The sequence below is a fragment of the Ammospiza caudacuta genome, chromosome 6 (genome assembly GCF_027887145.1).
Source record: "Ammospiza caudacuta isolate bAmmCau1 chromosome 6, bAmmCau1.pri, whole genome shotgun sequence".
Taxonomy (NCBI): Eukaryota; Metazoa; Chordata; class Aves; order Passeriformes; family Passerellidae; genus Ammospiza; species Ammospiza caudacuta.
Window position 1 is genome coordinate 11446158 of NC_080598.1, and position 25601 is coordinate 11471758.

The 25601-nt window shown below is 40.4% G+C and overlaps 1 protein-coding gene across 2 annotated transcripts in view; it reads right to left on the reverse strand.

Moving 5' to 3' along the window:
• SHANK2 (SH3 and multiple ankyrin repeat domains 2) overlaps positions 1–25601 on the reverse strand; it is a 255841-nt gene that overhangs the window by 110061 nt on the left and 120179 nt on the right. For both annotated transcript variants that reach the window (XM_058806933.1, XM_058806934.1), the window contains 2 exons: positions 17089–17164; positions 818–900 (listed from right to left, as the gene is read on the reverse strand). In XM_058806933.1, the coding sequence (XP_058662916.1) occupies positions 818–900; positions 17089–17164 (159 nt within the window). The remainder of the gene's footprint in view (positions 1–817; positions 901–17088; positions 17165–25601) is intronic.

The following is a 25601-nucleotide window of genomic DNA, read 5'->3' on the forward strand; positions in this document are numbered from 1 at the left end:
GGTGGGGAACAGGGAAAGCAAAAGCCATGTCCCAAGAATGAAGACATGGAATAATTTTCATGCTCAAGCAAGGCAAGGGAGAACCCATGTGAAATGAGGGGGAGCAAGAGATGGGACATACCATCACACACATATATTCTTTTTTAAAATACAAAGGGAGCAAACTGCACTGCAAGTTAAAAAGCAAAGCATTAAATAGAATGCCTTTTTTAACTGGTACAAATGCCACTGTGATGGATTTTAGCCTACGGAGAAGTGCCGTGCAGCTTAACATATGAACAGCTTTTAAAATGAGCACACTACAGGCCATGCAACATACGTGTAGCTTCTCAAGATATAAAAAAAGATCATATTTTCATACTAAAACTGCACCAATGTCACCTTGCAGAAGATCCACACCTATTTTAAACAAAACATGCCTCTCATGTCTACTCCTATTCACAGCCCTATTCAATCAGGCTGGTGTTTGAAATAAAGCAGCAGTTTTTATGAGGAAAGCAGGTTTCCCCACAGTTAAGTAAACTGCACAGCAGAACAGATTAATGGCAAAATACTACATCCACCAGCATGAGAAAAACACAGGCAAAACTTTCTCCCCCCAAAACGATTATGCAGCGCTTCTCCCATGTAAAAATGCAAACTGCTTCAGAGAGAAGGCACCGAAATCCATCGGAGTAGTATAGCATACAGAGAATCCTGTTGTCTAGCAACCAAGTGCACCAGGAATAATTCCTGCTTATATTCTGAGATGTATAAATTTCTTCATGCCACTGCACATCACACACACACACACTCACACACACACAGAAGCACATACCTTTTGCCCCTCTGAGCACAAATCCAAATCCTTCATTGTCTTTTTTCTGCAGGACCACTGCCTTTTCTTCTATTATGCAGTCACTGTAGAGAGAATTCCGAGGATAGCGACCATTATTACATCCCTTCATCACCACTGTAGTAGCTGCTCCTCCAGTGTGCAGGTTCATCATCATCACAGCCCGTTAATCAAATAATATTGCAGTAACCAAGCATGGGAAAATATAGAACAAATAGCAGCGAGGGGAAGACAAAGACTAAGCTGGATGGTAAAAGAGAACATGACAAAGCAACTTAAAATGAATAAAAAAGGCAGAGAGGAAAAAGAAAGAAGAAGAAATCATGCATGGTGGTTTGTGTTCTATATGAATGACTGGATGAACATGTGATCATGTAATCTGTGGGCTAGCTAGGACTCTAAAAGGAAAAAAAGTAAGTGAACTAAACGACAGTATCATTAATAAACTCCTCAATCGTGGATGTACCAGATGCATCTTCTAGTGAAGCCAAAATGAAACCAACCAGAAGAAAAATGAGGCAGCATTTTAAATTTAAAGATAATAAATTATGATTTTCTATTAGCTAACTAAAAGGCACAAATATATTCTGAAAGCTATGCCTTGCATCAAAAGCCCTTTTTCAATCCTATTGAATGTTGCATGCTGCAAGAATCCCACATGATCATCTGACAGCCTACAATGCTAACAACGTGCAGCTGCCTTGGCGTCATCAAGCACAAATTTCCACAGCATCAAGAATCTGCATAATTGAAATAGTAACAAGGCATGCACAAGCAGGAAAACACATTTTCTAAGGAATATTTCCTGTCTCCTGATAAACAATTAATATTATAAAACAAGGAGATGGTATAAAGGGCTATTTATGTAAGCAGTATTCCCTTAAAGAGAAAGTAGCCTTAGGAATCTCACTGTCATTGGCTAAGATAAAAGTAGAAGGTAGATGAAGAAAATGCACAAAATGCACATTAAAATGGGACCTTTCAGATACAGGGAACGATCCGTAAAAGCCTTAAGGTGTTCAATATCTTTCATTAAACATGTAGCTACTAAAAATAAGCTCAAAGCAAAAAAAGAAAAAAAAGGAAAAATTTTCAATGCACTTTTAGGTAGAATTGTACAGCATGAGTTGCAGGGGTTAAGTTCATGAATTGTCAGCATTGCAAACTATGCTGCTTTAAAATACCTACAGAACTAGTTCAGATAGAAAGGAGTAAGAGCAAGTTTGCTTTCCTTAATTTTTTACTAGCCAACTTCTGTTCCCACTGGTCTGGTACAGAATCCAGAGCAGTAAATGCAAGGAGAGAATGGATCTGCTTCAGGGCCATTAATAATCCCCAGGGGGAGGAGGAAACTAAATAAAGAGAAATTGTTGTGACCTTTTTATTTAAAGCTCTGAACAAAGAGCGGGGTGATGATATCAGGACACCAATGGACAGCCTCCAAACTCCAGATTCTTCATGCATCACAGACCATCCTTTTGGTGCCTTTCCAACTCTGCAGGATGAAACTTCCCATGGCTGCTGAAGCAATGATGTAAGATTGCCTTCCAAATTGCAGAGTGTTTAACACTACACATGAATTCAAGCTGCCACAGCAGTGACTTTGTGGGCAAGAGATGGTTTCCATCAGCACCCACAGCTTTTGTATTCTCATCTTATTGTAATTTACTTTGTCTTTCAGACATTTCCTGTTCTTACAGTTAAACTTCTGCTTCTTGAGAAAGCCCAACACCCTGCTCAGGGATATCAGGATGGGATGGAATATGTAGCTCTCAGAGCCCACTGAAGCTCTCCATCAACATCCTGCTGTTCTAGAAACTGACTGCTCCTGCCAGTGCATTGGCTGATTTCCCTCATTTCACCACCACGTTCTCAAGGTGGGTCCCTGTACTTATCCACTGAAGAGTCAACAGTGTTACTTTTTTTAATACTTGGTCAAATTAATAAAACCCATTCCCTTCAAGTTTCCTTGTAATTAATCAATAGCTTAATAGAGCTTAGAAGGCAACTTCTGAGATGCTAATTATAGCAAGAGTTTGGTTCAAAGAACCCCCTCGTGTCCCCTCCCTAAATCCCACCCTTGTGTCAGTTCATTTCCATACAGAATTCAGAAGTTTATCAGCTCAGCAAACTCAGGATCAATTCTCCTGACCTACATCAAAAAAAAAAGTCAAGTCAGGCTCACTTCATCCTAATGTACAGATACCCTTAAGGTATAAAAACCACCTGATTTTCTTCTCATGTACAGCACATCCATTCCATAAAGTACCCAGTTTTATACTTCAGTTCATGTACTCAAAGTGGGGATGCAAAATTGCCAACATTTTACAAAATTATGTGCAAGGGGGAGGTGAGAGGGAAGGGAGGGAGAAGCACAACATGGTTCTTGGTGAGAAAACACACAAACTGATTTCTATTATTTGACAAATACAACTTTCTAATATAGAGTTGCAGTCATAAAGAGAACAGCATCACAGCCTGGAAAGTAAAAGGATAGGCTTGAAAAAAATCAGATGCACAGCATTTCTTCTCATTTACGCTCCCTAGAAGTAGGGAACCTGCAAAAATCCTATGGCTTGAGTAGCTTAAACTTATTCAAGCAACCACAGAAAGCAAATTGATTCTCCCCACACACCTCAGTGCTGCAGAGCAAAGAACCAGCACCAGGAAAAAGGGGGAAGACAAACAAGCACACAAAAAAATGAACTGAATTTACAACCTGGACACCCTTTCTCCCAGAAAATTTGCATTCCCAAGAAAAGGAAGCAGAAGAGGGGCAGGGTTTAACCTCTGACTCTTTGCAGTGCTGCTTTTTGCTGGCTTTGCCATGCCAGGGCTCTCTGTGCCAGCCAGGGTGGACTCTCCACTGAAGGTCTGCTCACAGTCCACCTGCTCCTGGCAGGAAAAGTGGTGCCAAATGTAAAACTAGGTCAAAATTTCTCCCCATGAGCCTTCTTGGCAGCGTCTCTTTGATCCTGGAGGTGTTGTAAATACTCAGCAGCAGAACACAGGGTACAGCAACCAGTGACAAATGAAGGTGGCATTACATTAGGAGCTGCTCTGAGGCCTGAGCTCAAGCAAGAAGAGGAATTTCTTCCCAGGCTCTTTCAGTAAAATGCACAGTTCTGTGTGAGGCCAGGCAGTCCCCGTTATCCGTGATATGCCAAATTTCAATAAGTAAAATCCCCGAAGTCCATTTCTGTCCCATCCCAAACAAAATTCAAAGGCTTCCATTTCAGAGATGAGTCCTCAGAATATGACCAGTTCCATATGATGGTAATAAAATGAGTAATTCTAAAATCAATAGCTCGTTATTTAAATAGGGCAAACGCTGCTTTGACTTTGGGCTGTGTGAGGCCAAGATTCATTGCAGGCAAAGTTAAATGCAAAAGGCATCCTACCAAGTGCAGGACATTTCTGTGTGGAGCACAATCATAAAACTTCAGGTCAAAATAACAGTCAATGTAAATCTCTGCTTTACTCAAGCAGTAGACATTAGAAAACATGCTTATTCATCAGCTCATGTAGTTTCCTTAACAACCTAAGGCTCAAGAAGTGTGCAGAGGTGTACAAATTTCCATAATTTTACAGACTGACCAATGCAGAAAGGGAAATAGAAGGATTTGCCTGTAGTCAGACAGATATGTGAGTTTTGAACTCAGCACTGTTCCACATAACAACCATCATTTGTGTGGGCTTTTCTAAACAGCAGGAATTTCTGCTTTGCTAACAGCCCATTAGGATAATATCTGAGGAAGGAAGGAGAAATGTCAAGTCTTCCATAAAGACCTGTATGAAGAAAATAAAGGTTGGAGTGCAGGTTCCTGCTGGAGGCAGGCCCACAAAACCTGGCTTCCTGTTCTCATCAGGGATAACTACACCCTATCTTAAGGCATGACTTATTCCACAAACTAAAATACTAAATTACAGAGGTGGAGGCTATCAGGACTACAGGATGTGTTTAGGCAAGTTTGTATCAAGTGTTTCATTGCTGATTTCAATCTGAAAAACAGCAAGTAGAAGACAATCCATTGAAAATTATCACCATTATCGGGAAACAAAAGTGGCTATTTGGTATATTGTCAGTCTCCCTCTAAGGAGAGGAAAAAATGAATTATTTCCCTGATGCCCTGGAAACATAACCCAACCTTTTTAGCTTCAGCAGCCCACAAGCCCTTCAGTAAGGACTTGCTTTCCCCTTGAGTGAGAAGTGGACCTTGCTCTCTCCAGGTTCACTTCTTTCAGCTGGCCAAGTGAATCTAAATCTCTTAATCAGCCCTTTTTCTTCTCCTCAGCATTCTTGCAATTGCCATCTCTTTGAAAGATCTACTGAGTTCACAAGTAGATACATCCTAGAAGAATAAAGTGTTCTGCCAGGTGCAATAAAAGGATATCTAAATCATTCCATAAATTTATATGCAATGTCTGGAAACAGTCACACTAATTCCTTCCAGGACAAGATGGCCAATTTATGGTGGTTATGCTGAAGCCAGAGAAGGGCATTTGGGAAATCTGTTCAACAGGAGGAGTGCATTATCCAACAGTGCATTATCCAACAGTCAATCCCTGTTAAAGGCACATCAAAAATATTCTTTCCCTTTTTTTGGGAAGTAACCTGTGCTGATACCACATAAGATGGAAATTATGTCTACAGCAAACCTTATTGTAGGATATAGCAACCTTTCAGTAGGAAAACATTTCCTGTTACTGCTGGAAGGGGTCAACCTTACAATTTATAGTCAACTACTCTAATGGCTTCAGGAAAATTGGCTAATCTTACTAATTAAGGCCTTCAAGATTAATGAAGACACTTTCTGTGATTGCTCAAGTTTCCCAGGCATCAATCATCCACTTTTAGGTCTCACAGAAGAGCTCCCACAGCTCTCCTGTGTCAGGCAGAGTAGCAATCATCACTTGCTCAAGAGGCAGCAGCTCCAGCAGCGAGTGGGTTCTGTGCACAGCAGACAGGGAAATACACAGCCTGTCCCTAAAAAACCCACTGGCAGCCCAAACAGAAACAGTGGGATGCAGCCAACTAAAGAGTGAAACTCACAGGGACCTCTCCCTTCACAGCATCCTAGGATCCCAGAACTGGGGGATTGGCCCACTCTGTACAGCTGAGCAATGCTCATGTCTTATATGACAAATTCAATGATTTTCCTTTAGAACACATGTTTACCTGGAAGTTTATAGCAAGCTGTGTTTGGGAGGAAGAAAATATTTCCAATAGATGGGTCAGTGCCTCAGCACTTTCCTCACGGCAGACAGAACCTAGCATTAAAATAGAAATACTGGAGAGCAGCAAATTTTAAATTGATAAATTCCTTACTGGGCAGCTGAAGAGACCAGTCCAAGGAGTATAATCATGGTACAATAATTAAAATATGACAGAGAAGGGATGAAGAGAATCACTTAGAACTAAAAATTCTCCAAGTCATTCTGCTATTTCATTAAAAACCCTGGAAAATCAGGGCTGCATATGGAAGTGCAGCATGGAGCAAAATGTTTAGTACTACCTATGGACTCAGCTTCACAGGTGCTCCCAAAGAAATCCAAGAGCAGAAACTTCACAGGCACAGACAAACAGACAATAATTGGTTGTGTGCCAGTGCCTGACTGGCACAGCTGGCACTCCAACAAAAACCCAGAGAAGACAGACAAGATCACCATCCCCCTGCTTGCACTGTGTTCCTCTCTGGCTTTATAATTTCTGGCAAACAATTTCAAATTGCAACAGAAAGGACATGGTCTAATTTCTCCTTGGTAAACTTGGCATAGCTGTGACTTCCTCAGCTGGCCATGATCAAGCCAGACAAAAGAACAGGAAATAAAGGATGCTCCAGCAATACTCCTGGAACCTCCCCATATCCATGTATTTGTATTTCCAATCTCCTGTAGCAGTGCTGTTTCTCCAGAGCTAGTAAACATCTTGTAGAGCTCTTTGATCATGAGAACAGCAAGGCTGCAGATTTTGCTTTGAAATCTGCTGATGAAAGAGGAATATGTCAAACTGTGGCTGTTTTAAAGACATGGGCATATTCTCCAGTTCTGGATCTGTACTGCACACTGAGGGAATCACGGGCTCCAGTAAAACCTCACAGCACATCTTCCACCTAAAAAAGGTGTTTCATTCACACTTCTAAACAAGGAATCAAGCCATCTTTATTGGATTTTGAATACTTGATACCCTGGGTAAAAAAAGAGCAGTTCTTCACTAAGTCCCCAAACCCACACTAATGTCAGCCAGGAAGGGATTCAGTAAGAAGTAGGAAGTCAGAAAGATGGTGCTGCTTAAAAAATCAAAAATCAATCATCATTTCAAGAAGCAACCTATCTTAAAGAGACTAACAGTGCTATACACTTCAGTGAGTTTATGCTACAAAACTTTACCAAAAAATATAGGCTTAAAAGAGAAATATTGAATTTCACAACAGAACTGCACAGTAGTTGCACAATTTCTTTATGTAGGGCCAAGGAGAAACTTTGTCTCTCTCTCTCCCCCCCAGTCCACATTCCTTTACTCAGATTTTAATTATGCTTATTATCATGCTATCTAAAGTAATACTTTCAAAATAAATTGATTTGGCTATTGGTACTTGTAGGTTGTTTCGTGGTTGCACCTTAAGCTGCTGAAACTGCAACAAGTAAAATATTGATACAGCAAACCAGGAAGTCACCTTCCTGGAAAGAGAAATCATCCAGTAAAAGTCTGATTCTCTATTATGTAGGAATCTCAGGAAAGGATATGAAGGCAATAAAAAAAGTCAGTGGTAAGTTCATAATCCTAAGCAAATGTATATATAGGGCATATATGTACCATATCCATGTATGAATGTATTTATACACATTCACAAAAACCCAAGTATTTTAGTCTTTTTTAAGAGAAATGTTATTATTCTTTCACATGTGCACTAGTAGAGAGAAAACAAAAAATCACTGTGAGTGAGGAAAGTGGCAAAATTAACTTTAAAATAAAAGCTTAATTTCTCTGTATTAATTGATTTCATTTCTCTTTTAAAAATAAGAAGTCATTTCAAACATCACACATGACCAAGTGAAAAATCAGACATGCAGGCTATGGAACAGGAGAGTTTTATAGCCCAGAGTCCCTCAAACCCCTTCACACAAATGTTCCACCTAGCACAGGAATGTTTTGGGTTCCAACACACTCCACTTGCACCTGATACTTATCAGCAGTTTTCAGTTTTATTTATCAAGCATTTGAGCAATGTGAGCCTGGACTGTGGAAATATTAATATTCATTGCTAATACGATGAGCCTTGGGCAAACAGGCTGTCCAAACACTCACATATGTTTAGGTTACCAGGATATTTATCTAATAAACACTTCACTGTTTAGGTTTGTATTTTCCTACCCCAAACCAGCTGCAGTTCCACCCTCAGATGTTACCATCAAACCACAGAGAAACAGGAATTTTCTCCCTAATCATCTTAACATATTTAGATAAAAGGAAAATTAAATATAGATGTTAAATCCACTGGGTTTTAATCTTTTTTTTAAATTCATAATTTTCCTGCTGTTTTTGCTCAAATTGGTCATTATTATCACAGACAACCTTGGTACTAAGGAGAGGAACATGTTCAGGGTTATCAAACAGGACAAGTGACAAAGGCAGAACAAGGGAAGTGACTTGAATCACACCTTGGGTTTAAAAGAAAATAAACAGAAAGTGTTCTATTAACACTTTTTAAATGTGCTACAAGCCCTTTAAGGTAGCAGTTTGACATTGGAAGTCTTTAAAACAATTATTAAACTCACGGTACATTTTGGTATCATAACTCCACTTGCTGCAAGAGAGTCTAAACAAAAATAAGCTACAAAATAGGGGAAAGAAACTGGTGATTTCAGGACAGGTGCCAAATATTAGTTTCAGATTAGTTTTAAGGGATCCCTCAAGTTTTCCATCCCATCCTGTTTGCTACGATGAGCAAGAGGAATTATCACCCTCCTGTCCTGCATTCCTTGGAAAATAAACACAGTCCTGACCACAAGGAGTGTGAATAGCCCTGCCTGTACATTCAGCTTTATAGATGAAACTATTTCACTTACAAGTCTGCATTGTACAGAAGAGCAGTGATTAAATCAATGTTAAACACACTGCAAATTTTTATGACAAAAAATGTTATACTTTTAGTATATAACTTACAAGTAAGTTTGAATTTCTGTCTCAAAACAAATGAGGTCTCACCAATGGCATAAAGTTTTTCTGAAAACATCTTTATTCCTTCTCCAAGAGCTTTAAAACTACAGTGTGGAGTGAGAAACTTTGATTTTCTAGTATTTTGCACTAAAGAGCTGAAAAGGTGACATGAATTTTTTACATATCCCTTTAAAAATCCTGACTAATCACATTATTTCACAGTCTCATTAACATCAGAAAGGAGGTGGCAACTCTACCTTATTTTCTGAAATATATTCTCCCTCTCCATATCTCTAATTGCAGTAAGCTCTTGAGTTATTTTAAGTCTACTCCAAATTTTGCTTACCTGCAAGACAAAATGTCCATCTTAACAGCTCTCCTGCCTCCCAACACCATTATTTTCAGCAATTCTGTCCAAGCATGGCCAGTTTAGCCCAAAATGCTGGTAGCAGTGAAAAAATCACTGACTTTACAATTTTATTTAAATTGGTCATGACTTCTCTTAATTATGTGAATGTTGAACTGGAATCTGTCTTTATTGCCCCCTTGCCTTTCACATTCAGCTCATTGGTTACACAGATATGAATTCCTGGGAATATGAAGCTTTCTCTTTTTGTGTACTGGAGACAAGGTAAAAATATTTGTTTATCATTTCAGATGCATAGATTTTAATGTATTTCAGAGTTTATGGTGCTGGAAGTGGTTGCAGTAGAGGTATAAACCACCTCTGCCATAGGTGCAACTGCTCCAGGTTAGGACATGCTGGTCTAAAGGATCCCACAAACTACTCAGTGTCAGCCCTGGCTTTCAACTGGAGCGCCAAACTCTTAATTCTGTTATCTGGGCCCTATAAAAAATTAGAGAAATTAGAAGGCACACGGCTAACAGGATTTTTTCCTCCTAATGATGCAATAGCCTCTTTTTCTTAGTGCACATATTCAACACTTACTATTCCTCTGCTCAGAACCTTGCCACGAACTCAGTTTTGTGTAACACTTATCCCTCAAAGCCAAGCTTTTGTTGATACATTTTAGTGCTTGTCAGACATCATCTCTCCAAAAACAGGCTGACATTTTGTGTCAGAGAGAGCAGGGAGCCCCAGCAGCATCACCAGCCACTCAATTGGTGCATCTGCCAATCATTGCCATGGAGCAGCCCCTAACATCCACGAGGATGGAGAGAGCACCTGCTCCTGGCTTGGGGAAAGAGGAACACTTTCAAAGGGCTTGGATAAAGCCCTGCTCTGTCCAGCAGGCTCCTGGCATTCAGCAGCAGCTCAGGCTGTGGATTTAAGTCTGACACACACAGGACTCAGCCCAGACCTCCTTCAGTCCAGGTGAATGCTCCACCACCAGCTACTGTCTGCTCTTTAGCTGCTCCCTCTTTGTTGGGTTCAATTCCATTTCTTAAAGAAACACAGCTCCAGCACATCTGGTTTGTCCCAGGAGGAACAAGGCACCCTCCTCCCACACCTTCCTTTTGCACCACCAAAGAGACTGAGCAAGAAAATCCACCCCTTTCCAATTTTGGATCATTTCAGCTTTCAAGAGGAACAAAACACATTTGCTGCCTGCCAGCCACCCTGAGAATGTTGCCTCATAGATCAAATTCTCCAAATGCAACAAATATTTGTGAAAATCTGCGTGGAAAGAGAGGGTGAGATGGGGGAAGCGTGGTTTAGATCACTCCCACTGGAGGCAAGCCCACAGTGCGAGTTCACCAGTTATTTGTTCCATTTGGGGCTGCCAACTGCATCATTCCCAACCAGAGGCACCATATGGAGCCTTTGCTCATCTGGTGATGAGGTGACAGCATGGCAGCCAAAGTTGCCCTGGGGCAGGGAATTAAATCATCACAGGGGCTGGGACACAGGAATGGAAAACACCCATTATTAGAAACCTAATCATCCTCCTTTCTCCCCCCTCCCCAAAAAAATCCCACTTCAATCTCCTGTTTTCCTCTGCTCTAAACATGAGACTCCTGTTTCTAACCAACCTCAAAAAGTTGTTCTGCATCTCCACTCCTTTTTCTTTTCTTTTTTTTCATTTTCTCTATTCTAATTTAAAGAATAAAATCCACTTTATTCCCCCTCATGCACAGGACACAGGCTGCTGCTTTCAGTGGTGACATTTAAATCCATGCTGTCCTCCAGCATCCGGCCGGAGGAGTTGCAGAGGAAATCCTGCTGAGCCTGGAGTACCAATTGCTGTGCAGGAAATGGCACAGCCCCCAAATCCCAGCCCTTGCAAGCAGCAGCTTCTCTACCCCAGGCACATAGTTAAGTCTGGACTAGCACTAGAGGTAGATCCTAAAAGTTTTTCAGAAAGAGCATTCTAATTCTACATTTGGAAAAGGCTGTATATTTTTTCCCCCCTCAGCTCTTGAGCTCTCTTTGCTAACACTTATCGCTAAAAATTTAGGCCAACATCTAGCCCAGAAAATGCATTTTAGTCATTAGTTACCAAACCATTAGCTGTTAAAAGCTGGAATCTTACTGAAGTGGGTTGAGCAAACTTCACTGTTAAGGCTGCAAACAACTTAAAAATGCACTTAGAAGCTAATGGAAACTTTTATCACTCACGGTAGTGTTTTGCATCTTACCATAATTGTATTAGACTTTAATAGTGCAATTACAGTACAGGTTTAGATGGAGAGGCACCACAATTCAGATGCACACACACACACCCTTTCTACCTCCTATTTCAGCAATTCCTTTCAATATTTGCTGTAGCCACCAGCACAAAAAGCTCCATCGTAGCATCACACAGCAGCAGGGGAGGCAAAGTGCAAAGTTGTTTATTAGCAACCAAAGGAATTTCCATTAGAAAATGAATAATTGTAAATTAAAAACTTCACATTTTACATCTCCACCTGCTCCATAGAGGCCACAATGCGTTAATTATTGCTTAAATACATATGTAATTCTTCAAATTGCATCAAATTATCCTCTTCAAGTCAATGAGGCACAAGGTATTAAAATTGCGCTACCCTTGACTTTCTGCCTCATATTAAGAGCAGCTCAGTGCTGTCAGGCTGTTATACTCACAGTTAATTAATTAATTCAGAACAGACAACAAAGGCAAGTCCAACAAAATAACTTTAGGCATCAAGGTGAGATTACATGCACACAAAACATTTTACATACTTTTTCCCCCTACAATTTGGTTGGTGCTGACCATTCTCTGTGCCCAAAAGAACCATGATATCACATCTGCAGAGATTTTAAATTATTAAAATTTCAGAGAGCTTTCAGATGTAACCACATCACTCTCTCACAGGGTTATATTTAATTACAATGATGAGCATACTCAGATATTTTTGTTACCATTTTCTAGGCAAAAACTGAGCTATGTGTATAGGTAAAAAAGTTAAGTGCTGCTGGTTTTACTTATTTCCACCAGAGGAAACCAAGGACTATGTTTAAAATATATGCCTGCAGGTAAAATCAGCTGTAAAATCACTTTCCACTTATTATCAATGTGTCAATCCCAGATTGTGGATTTATTGTTAAGAGTGAGCAGCACCATTTTAATCTCCTTATTCCCATTTCCTTCAAGAGGTCTCCTGAACAGTACAAACTTCCCAGGAAACATTAGTATAATGGAACTGGTGATATCCAACAGAAAACAAACAAAATAGCAGTTCACAAAATCCTAGAATGGTTTGGGTTGAAAGGGACCTTAAGGACCATTCAGTTCCAATCCCATATCATCTAGTTCTTACTCCAATTCAGACAATCCCATTTATTTTCCATATAACAACACTGCTCTCACTGTTCTACCTGGGGCAGAATCAACATGAAAATGTGGGAAGCAGGATATAAAATATAACAACAGCTCTTATACCTTCTCTCTCAATGTTTGTAAGGATCTATTTGCCAGGATTTGGTGGATTGCTGCCAGGCAAGCAGCACTCAGCAAGCACATAAGCCAAATTCTCCACCCCAGGGACACAGGGCCACCATAACCAAGGAGAAAATCCCTTTGCTCCCCATCAGTTTTACATTCCTCACCACTTGCAACAGGCAGAATTCCACTAAAACTTTCCATCTGTTTTAAATCTATATTTTATTATTTTAGAATCTATATTTAAAGAGATGAGCAACTGCATTTCTCCAGAGGGAGGATTATTTATGTGAAATATCCACATGAAACCAGATGAAAGTATTTCTGCATAGGACTGAAAGCTCCCACTAAAATAGATGTGGAACACACCTAATGCTTAAACCACCAAGACAGTCCCACTTACATCACAACTTTGGGACAAAGGTATGCAACAGGCACATTCTGTGGGCTAAAAAATTAAAAATATAACCAAGCTCTCTACAGCGTGCTGAGCTGCAGGGGCCCACAGCTTCAGCTGTGCCAAGGAGTGTCTCTGAGCTGCTCAGGAATAAATCTTATGCTGCTCTATCCAACACCACAGATGACAACAGCAACAGAGAATGGCCTGGAAAGAACTTCTGAGAAGAATCTCCATTTTTTATTAGGTGTTTGTATGTAAATTGGCTTTTGAAGAGCTGCTCCTATGAGCTTCTACACTCGTGGGACATGGATGTTGCCACCTGACTCTAAGTAGGGACAGTAGGATGAATGAATTAAGCCATTAATTAAGTTTTCTTACAGATTACACTATCCTGTTTTCCTCTTGGTCTTCCTCCACAAAAACAGAACAAAAACCATAAGGCAAATCAATTTGGTCCTGTCATCAATGTGGTGGCAACCAACCTTTGGGAAAGGTTATTTGTCATCACATCCTCTCCTGTGAGCTCCTGAATGCTGCTGGAGCCGTGGGACGTCAAAGAAAGGCACCAGGAAAACTTCTGCCATGCAGGGGTGGAACCAGTTAAAGAGTCTGGAGAAACCCCCCCTGTGAAAGTCAATAACTCTGCGGGGAAAGACACAGAACAGGCAGGAGACCTCCCATTCATGTGCAGATTTGATTACACTGGTGTTGGCATTCAGTTGTGTATTGACTTTTCCTGCTGCCCTGTTCTGCTGGGTGTGGGAGATGATGCAATGAATGCAGCAGGAAAAGTTTCCACTGTCGTGTCCTAAAGTTCCCAAATTCATGGGGACAATGGATCATGTTTTCCACCACACCAAATTTATCACTTTTACATAGCACCACACTATGTCTCATATAATTTATGTCTCCAGAGTATAAAACTAAGTTATCACTGTATTAACAGTCTCTTTCCATTTAAAAGGGTGATAACATTTTATATTTGAAATTAACAACTAATTAATTCCACATATCTTCCTGACTGAACAATCCACTGTCCTATCTTGAAAGAATTAATCAATTCCCTCACTTCAGTTAAAAAGCAGATAAAAAATGGTAATTTCTAAAGGTTTACCTTAGCTTTAAGTTTTTAAAAAATAATTTTATTTTTTTTAATCCAAAAATCCATTCTATGCCTTAGCAATACTTTCTACTATTAAACTGGAATTCAACCTTGATAAATTAACTTATTTATACCCTACAAATAATTTCATTTGAATTAACTGCTGACAAATGCAGGGAAGATAGAGAACCTCAGAGATGTGGCAGAGCAGTTCTGCATTATCTCTGTGCAGTTTCAGGAGCAGTTTCTGCTCTTTAGGACAAGGAGTGGGCATTTAAACTGAAAGAGGATAGACATTAAGAAGAAATTCTTCCCTTTTGAGGGCATGTCATCAGCATTTAAAACAGATAATACACCAGACCTAGTAGTTTCAAATAATACATTATATTTGTATGATATTTAGTGACTATTTGCATGGGCAAGCAAGTCTCAGTGCCTTTCTCCACATTACTAAGCATCCTCCCCATTTTCCCAAAGTTAATGTATGGATAACTGATCTCTTATGCAAAGCTGAAATAGGATTTAATGAACCTCCATTACTCAAGCTGCACATTTTCCTCAAGATGAAAAATGCCATGTACAATGTATTTTCCTGCATGTGAATAAGCCCATTAATATAGATTTCTGAACAGAGTGTTTCTACTCAGCAATTTTTGCCCTTTGGGAGGGAGAAGGAAAGGGAGAAGGGAGCAGACACTTCCCCTCACTCCCCCACACAGTCTCTGGAAAGGAACTGGATCAGCTTTGTTGGTACTTTGGATTCAGAGCTGTTCTTAGCACAGAGGCACAATTGCCTTCTGACAAATGTTTATGAAACCTTTGCTGCCAGCATTAAATCTGTTCTAACGTATTCTACCCCGACTTTGATACGAAACGGTAACAGAGAAAGTAATCAAAGCAATACAAATCTGGCAATACCAAAAATTGCTCTCACTTTCACACCTTGTTTGCCTCTTTGAATAATTCCCCTCCCTGAAGAAGCCCTTGTGAGGAATTAAATCTGGATGTACTACCAAGAGACATTAATCTCCAGACTGGTTCTGAAATGCAAATTCTTCTTGCTTTAGCAGCAATGCACAAGCACCAGTGAAATCACCATTCAGAGGTACAAAAAGCTGATTTGCAGCCTCAGTCAGGTACCTGAAACACAACTTGGTGTGTTATTGGTTTCTTTAGTTTTCTTGGTGTTACTTTACAAAAAGCCTAGATTTACCATTCTCTACTGAAAATATGTCTTGAACAAGTCTACTTTTCCACTGTATTTCTTAGAATTTCATATCAATTCTGCCTTCTCCTATCTTTTCCTCTCAATTTCCACTATTACCCTCCCAAATGGATCCACTGGGTCTTGGATTCTCTGTGGAAACTCAAGGAGAGTTTTCTTCCCAACCTTGTCAGAACTCTGCTGCTGCCCCTCTCTCTACTCAGACAATTAATAGATATCAACTGCAGACACACTTCATAACTAATTTGTATAAGGCTGTACAAAAGTTCATTTTTTTCCTGATTATCTCTCCTGCTCAGTCCTGAATCAGGTAAGATACATTTTTTGAGAGCTTTACTGTTGCACTGGACAAACCCAATACCTCTGGAAAAAAACTCAAAACAATACAGAAATAAACCAACAACCCCCAACCCCCCCCAAAAAAAGGTGGAAAGGAAGGTTTTGATGGAATTGACATTTTCTAATGAAAAAAAATATTTTGTTAGAAAGTAGCAGGAGGTTTCCAAGTGGAATTATTTCATATCTCTGAGGCAACATGCAGCAGATACAGCTTCTCTCTTTTGCAGGAACAACCCTATCCATTCACAGTGAAATACAGAGACAAGGATATGGATTTTGTAGGCTAATGATCACTCAAAGAACCTTGCAAAAAGCCAGCTCCTCTCACTGCAGATGTCCCTGGTAACCACTGAGTCTGCTCTGCAAAGCTGGTCTCAGAGCATGGGCTCACAGCTTCTCTTGACAACTTTGCCACCATCAGACTCCCCCAGTCAATCACATCATGTCCAGCTGGGAACTCCCTCCCCAAATTCTCCAACTCACATAGAAGCTATGTCTGAACCTCAGAACAAAGTCTAAGATCACAGAACAAAACCAACAGTTGCCATATTTTTATTTTATTTAGTATTGTGTCACATGAAACTCTGTCATTGCTTTACACATTTCAGAGATTTTCTCCTACAGTAAATGTGGTTTCCTTGCAAACAAGCAAAAAAACCAAACCCAAGCTGCAATTGGACACTCAGGAGAAAAGCATGATAATTTCAGTGTGCCACCAAAACTTCCTCAAAAAGACAACAAAAGCTAACTGAGGTTTTGTGTTTTGAAGATCATCCTTTCTACCAGCAGTCACCTGTATGTTCAAGGTATATCCATGGGGGAGAAGAACCTGCTTAAAATCATGAATTCTCCACAAATAAATAATCTGATTCCTCATTTCCAGCAGCTTCAGTTCTACTCAGCTTCCAAAGTTACTGTTCAGAACAACAAATCTCTTTCACCACTCCCAAAACAAAACAGTGAAACTCATGATTTCACTGCTCCCGAATTTTCTACACCCATCCCATATGAACAAAGAAAACTGCAATAAAAACCAATTTAAAAGTAAAATGGTACCCTCAGAAGTTCTGTTTAGTGATCTGCTTCCCTCTTCCCCTCCAAAGCCTAAACCAAAAGTAACAATTAAATAAAACCAGGGAAGGTTTTGTAAACAGATTGCAACCGAAAGGAAAAATTCTTACCTTGAAGCATCAAAGCTGTCATAGGATCCAACAGTGTAGTGTCTAAACAGCTTCTTTGTTCTATCTGCTCGTGTTTCTGCACAGAGAAAAAAGAATTTTCAATACTTCTGTATTTCTTTATATTCCCTCACAGTGAATAAATCTAGTTTCAAGGCATTTTGGAAAAAATGTTGGCTTTGGAGATATTCTTTATGGCATCAGATACATCAAGTGAATAAGGAGAACTTCTTGGAGATCATGAATCATATCATTCACAAGTTTTAAAGCTCCACTCACATTCTCAGTAGCAAAAACTTTTGTGTCCAATATTTGGGTCTTTTATAGCTAAGAGGCAAAATAGAAGAAGAAAGAATGAAAGAAGAAAAATCTGCAATAGATGTCAGAAAGGTTGGGAAAATAGCCAGAATATGCAAATCAATATTTTTTTTTGCCTAACTACAGTCTGGTCCTCCAATGAAATCACCTTTGGTTTGGCAAAGAGACATCAGAAATCAGATGGGAAATTTTCTGGTTTAGATTATGACCATCAAAGTCTCATCTGCACAGCTGAGGGACTCTCTGTGGAAGGACAGCCTGACACAATCCCAACAGATTTTATTGATTCTCCAGGCCAGCCAGAGCCCCCAAGGCACAGCACCTCTGTGGCACAGCTTTTAAGGGTGGTACAAATGACTGAGATTGGTGCTGTCTAATGACCAAGGGCAAGCCTGCAGAGAGAAAAAGAACCTCAGAGCAGGATGGAAGGGCTTTGAACACAGCCAAAGAGCAGGAGAAAGTCCTGGGAGGCAGACCTTGGGAGGAAGGGTGGGAAAAATGCCTATTTCCATGCTTTGACCAGTGCAGCTGACATGTAACTGGAGCATGCCCCCAGCTGGAGGCATAAATACAAATACATCCATAATACAGAGAAATTCCAGCTGGATATGCACTTGAAGGTTGCAGCTGGCTAAAAGAGTAAGAAAGTTGTTTCTTCAGAGCTGTGCAGCAATTGGCAAGGCCCAAGAAAAACAGTACTACAAAAAACCAAAAATATTTACATTTATATATATTATGTGGAGACCAGCCAGCCTCCATCCTACAGGATGGCCAGAGAGGGAGAAAATTCCTATTATAATATGAACTCTACTTGATAATTTAGTTTATTTTGTCCCTTTGTCACTCACCTACAACCTGTATTTTCTGCCTAAAAGGCCTTTCCTTTACCCAAAATTCCTGCTCCTACTGCACAAATTGCAGTCTGTTCCCCAGCAAGCAACATTCTTTTTTTCATGCCACTCTAAAAATCATAAACCTGGAGTCCACTTTGAGTTTCCCCCTGGCCTGTTCTCAGAAGTCCATCAGAAATTATTACAAGAAATAAATTATGATAAAGAACATTTTGAAATCTTAAAGCAACTGCTTGAGCCTTAAGGAGCCAGATGTTCCCCCTGCAGAATCTGTTTTCTATAGCATGATATTTCAGTGCTATAAGGAACACAAAGTGGGTGGGAGGGATGGGAAGGCACAGCAAAACAGAGAGCTTTGTTCAGCTCCTCAGGACTGCAGAGCCAGCACTCTCAGATGCAGCTTAGGTCTGCTCCCCTCTGCTTCCCCCCACTCCTCCGGGTGCAGTCAGGGATTATTTGGGAAAACAGAAGCCTTGCAAGGTGCTGAACTCGAGGCTAAGTGGCAGCTTCCCAGGCTGCTGTGTTAAGCTCCCTAATTACCCTCTTTCCCTCACCTCACACAGGTCCCAGGCTGCCCTATTACACAGCACAAGCACAGACACCCAGGAGCAGGGGGGAACACCAGGAATCTGCCATCAGAATGAACTGGGACTGAAAAAGGAAAAGGATTCCGTTCTCTGACTTGACAAAAGAACACAAAGAACCCATAGGCAAATGCCTAACAAATGCTGTTCTGAATTCAAGCCAAATATAGCACAGTAACACTGTTATAGATATATTTGCACCACAGGGTTAGCTCCAGGTTTCCCTGGATTTGTACCCATTCTTATGTCCCAGGTTTTCTTAAGACCAGAACTCTTTATCAGAATGCTTTGAAGCAAGTTAGGACCACCTAGCACTGACAACCCTATCATTATTTAAGAAGCTTTTACCCACAGAATCTTTTGAGGATTTCTTCTTATACTTGGTTGCAGACAGATTAGAAAGACGAGCAAGAAGATATGGACATGAAGGTCTAGAAACACATTACTTAGCAGTTTTATTTTAATAAAGTCAATTATTTCAATAATACTGCATTCTTACTGAGAGAAATATCTGTAACCACAGATGAAAAGTCACTACCTCACATTGGATCAGTTCAAAAAGTTTTTCTAAGAGGTAGAACAAAATACCAGGGTTTGCAAAAACGGTTCAGTTTCCTTTACATTGACAAAAGACAGAAACGTTGGGCTATCACTTGAAATTTTTACATCTCTTGAGAAGCCCATATTTTACCAGAGTAAATACCATAAGAACACAACATTTTTTTTCCTGGTCCATTTTCCATTGAAGCCTGTGGAACTGCAGCAGAAATAAGCTGTGTGCCCTTGGCAATAGTGGCAATCAAAATAATAAAGCTCCAGCTGTTGCTTTATTAGAATCATTTATTGTTGCAGACATCTCAGTAAGCAACAGGCTCAAACCCTGCCCTTCCAGAATGTCATTTATAGAGTTCAAAGAGGGGTGAGCACTGAGAAAGTGCAGGTGGAAAACATTTCCTCCTTTCTCTACCTCAGAAGCAGTGAGGGCTTTCCTCCAAATAAACATAGGACTTTGTGTAGATTCTCAGTCTCATAAGTGACCACAGGACTCCAAGAGATCTTGCAGACATTATCAAAAGCTGAAAGATCACTGCTATGAAGAGCAAGAGATAAGTTTTGGACTCTAAACCACTCCTATTAGGCCACTCATGCCCTATTTCAGCCCACATCACAATTGTGAGCCTGTTCCAGCAGCCAGCCCGACTCCCACCCTGACACTCCTGCTTGGACTAGGCTGCTCACATATTTGATATTGCTTTGGAAGGTAAAGCACTAGGAGGGGTGTAGCAATGTATTGACAAGGTCTAGGCCACTGTGTGCCCCAGCAAACCCTTCCTAGCTATTCTCATCAACACTCTCTGGAATTCATCAAGGTTACTAAGACATGAATTGTGCTAAATTAAAAAAGAAGAGGCTGAGAAACAGAATACCAAGACCAGAAGAACTAGATAAGAGAGACAGAGAACTAGACAACAGAGAGCTGTGAAACAGCTGGACTGAAACCAATCACATACTCTGTGATTGAAGAAGTGCATGCAGAACACATGAACAAGATAGAGACATCAGTCAAGAGATGCGTGATCAGCGTGTGCAGTAAAGTTAGAATGTATAAACAAGTACATAATATAAACAATAAACAGTTTCTACTTAATCATATTAGTTAGTTATCCAAGAGTCCCGATTTCCACAGAGGGGGAAAAATCCCAAAGCAACTGTCTCCACTCCTTGTCCCCTCCCTGCTGCTCCTCGCAGGGCATTTCGGTGCCGTGTTTCCAAGGAAACCGCGCAGGATGCTCTGCCAGCAGGGATGCTGCCAGAGCTGCCAGCACTCTAGGAAAGGTTCTGAGCCACCAGCATGGCCACAGGATGAACAGAGGAAACAGGAGTGCAACAGCCAGAATTTGTGCTGTGATACTAGGAGGCAAGAGAGCAGCAGGCTCTCCCCAGATACCACTGGCATTTTTATCCCCACCCCAAAACATGCAGCTTTTCCTTCTGCCTTCCCTCTTCCCCAGTGACAGCCCTGGGAGATGTTTCACTCCCAACAGACATTTATAGATGCTCTCTGCCAGAGCACAGCTCTCTGCAGGTACAACACCCAAAACACTGGCAGAGTTAAAGGCCCTCTCTCTGCACCTTCCCCTTCCTGGGGGAAAAACCCTTTCCCAGCCATTTATGCTGGGGGTTAGACCAGGAGTTATTCAAAGATGAGGAAAGATAAAATCAGCAGATATTCACTATTCAAGGACACTTGTGCTGGTTTGCAACAACACAGGGCCCCTATCTTAAGAGTTTTTCCTTAAATTGATCCAAACTTGGCCATGAGAAAAAGTTCATGGGATTGAAAACACCACTAAGAAGAGCACGAATTATTCTATCCCAAGTACGTTGCCATCTTATTGCAGGGGTTCCATACTGTTGTCTCCTTATCACAACAGTTTCACACCTTCTTGGTGTTTCTCATGGACAGCTCCTCAGAGCACTGACTCCTCCTTCTTCACAAAGCAGCCAACTGACTCCAGTTCCTCTCTCACCCAGCCACCCCATTCTTTTATAGCATCTTCTTCTCATTGGTTACAGCCATGGCCTGTTAAAGTCAGGCCTGCTCCTAATCTTTGATAATTGGCCCAGCTGAAACTCCTTAGGGGTGAGATTACTTTCTGCACTATCTTTATTTTCTTATATTCTATCCCCCTACACCATGTATATCCAAAATCTCTGCCATACTAAATGATGCTCTAGAAAATAATCACATTAAAAGATAAAAATATTCTTCATACCACAAACTATGAAGTCTAAGTAACTTATTTTACTTATTCCTGTTTCTCGTCAGAAAATGGAGATATATCAAAACTAGATTGTCTATTAGATATGGTAAATTAAAATGGTGATAAGTGAGAAGATTTTTCCAGCCTATGATATAATTGTTTTACAAGACATTTCTTATTGCTTTCTTTGAGCATTTCATTTGAGCCATAGGAAAGATGAAGTTCAGGGATCCTCCTCCAAATCACACAGAGCAAAATTATGGATTCTAAAAATGTCCCAAAAATGGGATGAAGAAATAGAAATGGAGAATTTCCCTATTACCTGTTTGATCATTGATTCTGATAAAGGGTTATAAAAACTCATGAAAGTGAGATCTGCAGGTATGTACCGCCCAAGAATTCAGAAGAAACTACAATTATCTTTTTCACATCTTTGCAAATTGGTGGTAAAAAACATTGATGCTTCATTTGAAGGGATAAACTGTGAGGACCAAGAGAAAAGAAGCATATGATGAAGGCATTATAAATGGTAAATTAATGAAAACCTTTAATTCATGGCTCACTTTCTTCTCTTTCAGTTTGTGGATGTTTTGGGGTTTTTTTTTAAGTCCTAGTGTTTAGTTGATGTGATGTTTTCAACCAATTTTTTTTCAGTTAAAGCCGAGAAATAGCAAATCTTATGTGGTTTTTGAAGTTTTTCAGATTTGAGAATAAGCATAAAAATGTCTCAAGGACAACTTGAGTGGAATAGCAAATCCTTGGACATTCTTCTGCCTTTCCTTTTTTTCCCCCCCCTACTAAATCTTATTTTCAGAAAAAGAAAGGAAGACAGTGTTGATTCCCTCCTTCATCCTTAGAGGAAGATTAGCTAGAATACAGTGAATTCTTTTACCCACAAAGGATGCTGAAATGGCTGATCAATGGAGTGAATCAGCAAGTTTGTTTGCAAGGGAAACCTTAAAACTGAAAAATGCAACCTGGACCTGCTGGAGAGGCAGTTATGGAAGAACAATGTTCCCCGTGTCATCAGTTTTCCCTTTCATTTAAAAAAAAGATTACTTACACCTGAAAAATAAAACCCCAGCAAGTAGTTGTGCAAAGCATTTGCTTCTTACTGGCCTAACAACTTTACCAGCTCTTAGTACAATTGTGGGATTCTGCAGCTCTTCCCTCATTTGCAGAATACTTTCAAAACGTGGTAATGGTTGCATGATCTCACCCTGAGTTCTCCTGTTGGGTTTCTGAGGGTCTCCACTCCCTCTGCCTCTCATTTCCAACCCATCCATGGCAGCTCTGTGCCCATGGCCTCAGCTACTGCAAAGGATTAAGCCACTCTGTCTGGGACAGGCACAGACACAGCCCTGGGTGGTCTCATAAAAGGAAATTCATCAGCAGAGGACAGATTTTTCCCCCTCTTTGCTTTACAGAGTTAAATGCATCTTAAAGCAAAAGAGTGAAGAACTCATAAAAAGCTGGATGCTGGCCTTAGAGTTTCTAGCAGCTGAATATGGCTTTGGTCCACGTGCACCTAGTTTGATCTTTGCTGAAATACCCAGCTTTTACCAAGTCAGGCCAAAACTTGTGGCCTGACAATATGTGTATCTGCCTCATAAGAACCAGCTCTCCACGTCAACCCCAAAGTGCTCCTGCACACATAAATAAAGGCATCTTGTTTTTCAGATTCAGGGAGAACAAAGAAGTCTTGATGAGCTGCCTGCTGGCACTGTCATCTGTTGCAAATGTTATTTATCCTGAAGGTCAGGGTGGTTTGTTCACTTGCAAAGCTCAGGTGGTGTAATGTTCCAGCTCCTTAGAGCTGACTCAGGGTATGAATGTTTTTAATCATAACACCGTATTTCACATTTTTCATCCTCCCAGCAAATAGTTCAAATATTGCCTGCAAATATCAGTGTTCTTACTGATGGCAGCAGCATAACCCAGAATAATGGCCTGTAGCAAAGGGTAGGTGCCAGGTGAAACCTGGCTTAATGACTGCCTTGACAGAGAGTTTGCATTAAATTTAGGGAAATTCCATTAGAGGTTTGTGAAGGAGCTCTGCAGTTGCTTGTGTGGCAGGAGCTGTGGTCTGCTCAGCATGACAGGGATTGTTCCTACCTGAGACATGTTTACAGCCCCACAAAGACAACCAACTGCTTGGGAGAAGGTCATTGAGCACTCTGAGTTGGAAAGAACAGATGGGGAATTATTTTGGGCTGAGTAAGGAAAAACAGGCCCTGGAAAGCCATTCTTCTATTCAATTTCAAAAATCATTAATTTTCATGTACAGCAAGTTTCAGCAAGAGTTATTATGGACTTTTATCATCAATGGTGATACAAATGTTTCCCCTCAATTTCCTCCCTTACAAGAAGCTCCATTCAAGTCTAAATCTTCACCAGCTGTACTCAGGATCAATGACCTGTCAAATTCTCTGCCTTCAATAATAGATAAAATTTTGAATACATAAGAAGCTGCTGAACATGGGAAATACGTGGGAAGTTCCTAGAACCTCACCATCTTTTTCACCATAGCACTGCCTCTTGTTTTTCCTCTGCCTTGATTGTGCGTGTGGACTCCTCAATCTGATTTTCACTGTGGATAGCACAGTGAAAATGACCAAACCCAACAACAGAGGAACACTTCACAACTTCCACTGTAAGGGCCTCAGAATAACTTCTAATTTAATGGTATAACTCCAATCACAGCAAACAAATAGCTCAGAGCAGGATGGTGCTGAGCAATCTGATACCCAGGTTTACACAGGACCAGGGAGGGGAAGATGAGGGTGGAACAGGGAACTGTGGATGTGGAAGTGCCCTGCTCACCAGGAAGAATTCCTGCCTTGCCATGCTGTTGCAAGTGTCTAAAATATAACATTCAACTACAAATCCAAAAATGCAAAAGAAAAATTACTAAAACACCACATCACTTTTAGCAGGAGTACCAGACTTTAGCAACTGAACTTGTGGTGCTGTATCAGAACATATACATATGGTTAGGTATAGATGTAATAAAATAAATAACATATATAAAAAATCAAAATCATTTATAGATATGGTTAGATGTACTTTGCATTGATGACTGCCAAGGAACACATGATTCAGAGCCAGGCCACAGGATAATTAATTTTCAAACAGAAGAAGCTATTACCATTGGTTTGAGAGCTTACTCCTAGAGAACCTACACCAGTACTCCAAATAATTAGGATGATTGCAGCAGGAAAGGTGCCAAATCCAAGAATATTCCTACCTTTTAAAAAGGATGGTACACACTTGTCCTTACAGCATTGTGTAGACACATAAGGGCAATTACTTTAAATGAATGCATTTGAAAATCCATGTTGCAACCTTAAACACTTCTGAAATTACAAAAAAATTGCTGAGAATGCTGAGAATCAAGTTTTCTAAGAAAGCACTAAAAATCAGATATTATATGTTAGGCAGTGCGTATAAAGATTGCACCAGATATTGAGGAAAGCAACAGTACTGTGCAAAGTCTTTAGAAGCAATTATATTTTCCATGGAAAATGTAATTTGATGGAGGTCCTATAAAACCTTTCCATTCCTGCCACTAGCACTTCAAAACTCAGTGATCCTTCATTAAAGCTCTGCACAACACCTCCAAAATGAGCTTCATTCTTGGACTTGGACTTTCCAGCCAGTTTCTCACCAGCTTACCTGGGGTTTGGGTGCTTCTGCATCATCACAGAGAAAAACACCCAGACATTTCATTTCAAAATGTACTCCTTCAACCACACTCAAAAAGTTGAAGCCTATCAAGGAATGCAGGATTTGACAAGCGCTCCAGATTGCTACACAAAACATTGCTGCTACACAAAATGCCCTTTGCAACAAAAACCCCAAACCAAGCTGACCACAAGCAAGCAAGCCTTATTTTACACCAGGCTCAAAGCCCACATCCCTTCAGCTCCATGCTGTACCAGGAGGGTTTTTTTTTCCCTGCTGCAAGTTTCCATGGAAATGCATCAGTCACTAATCTA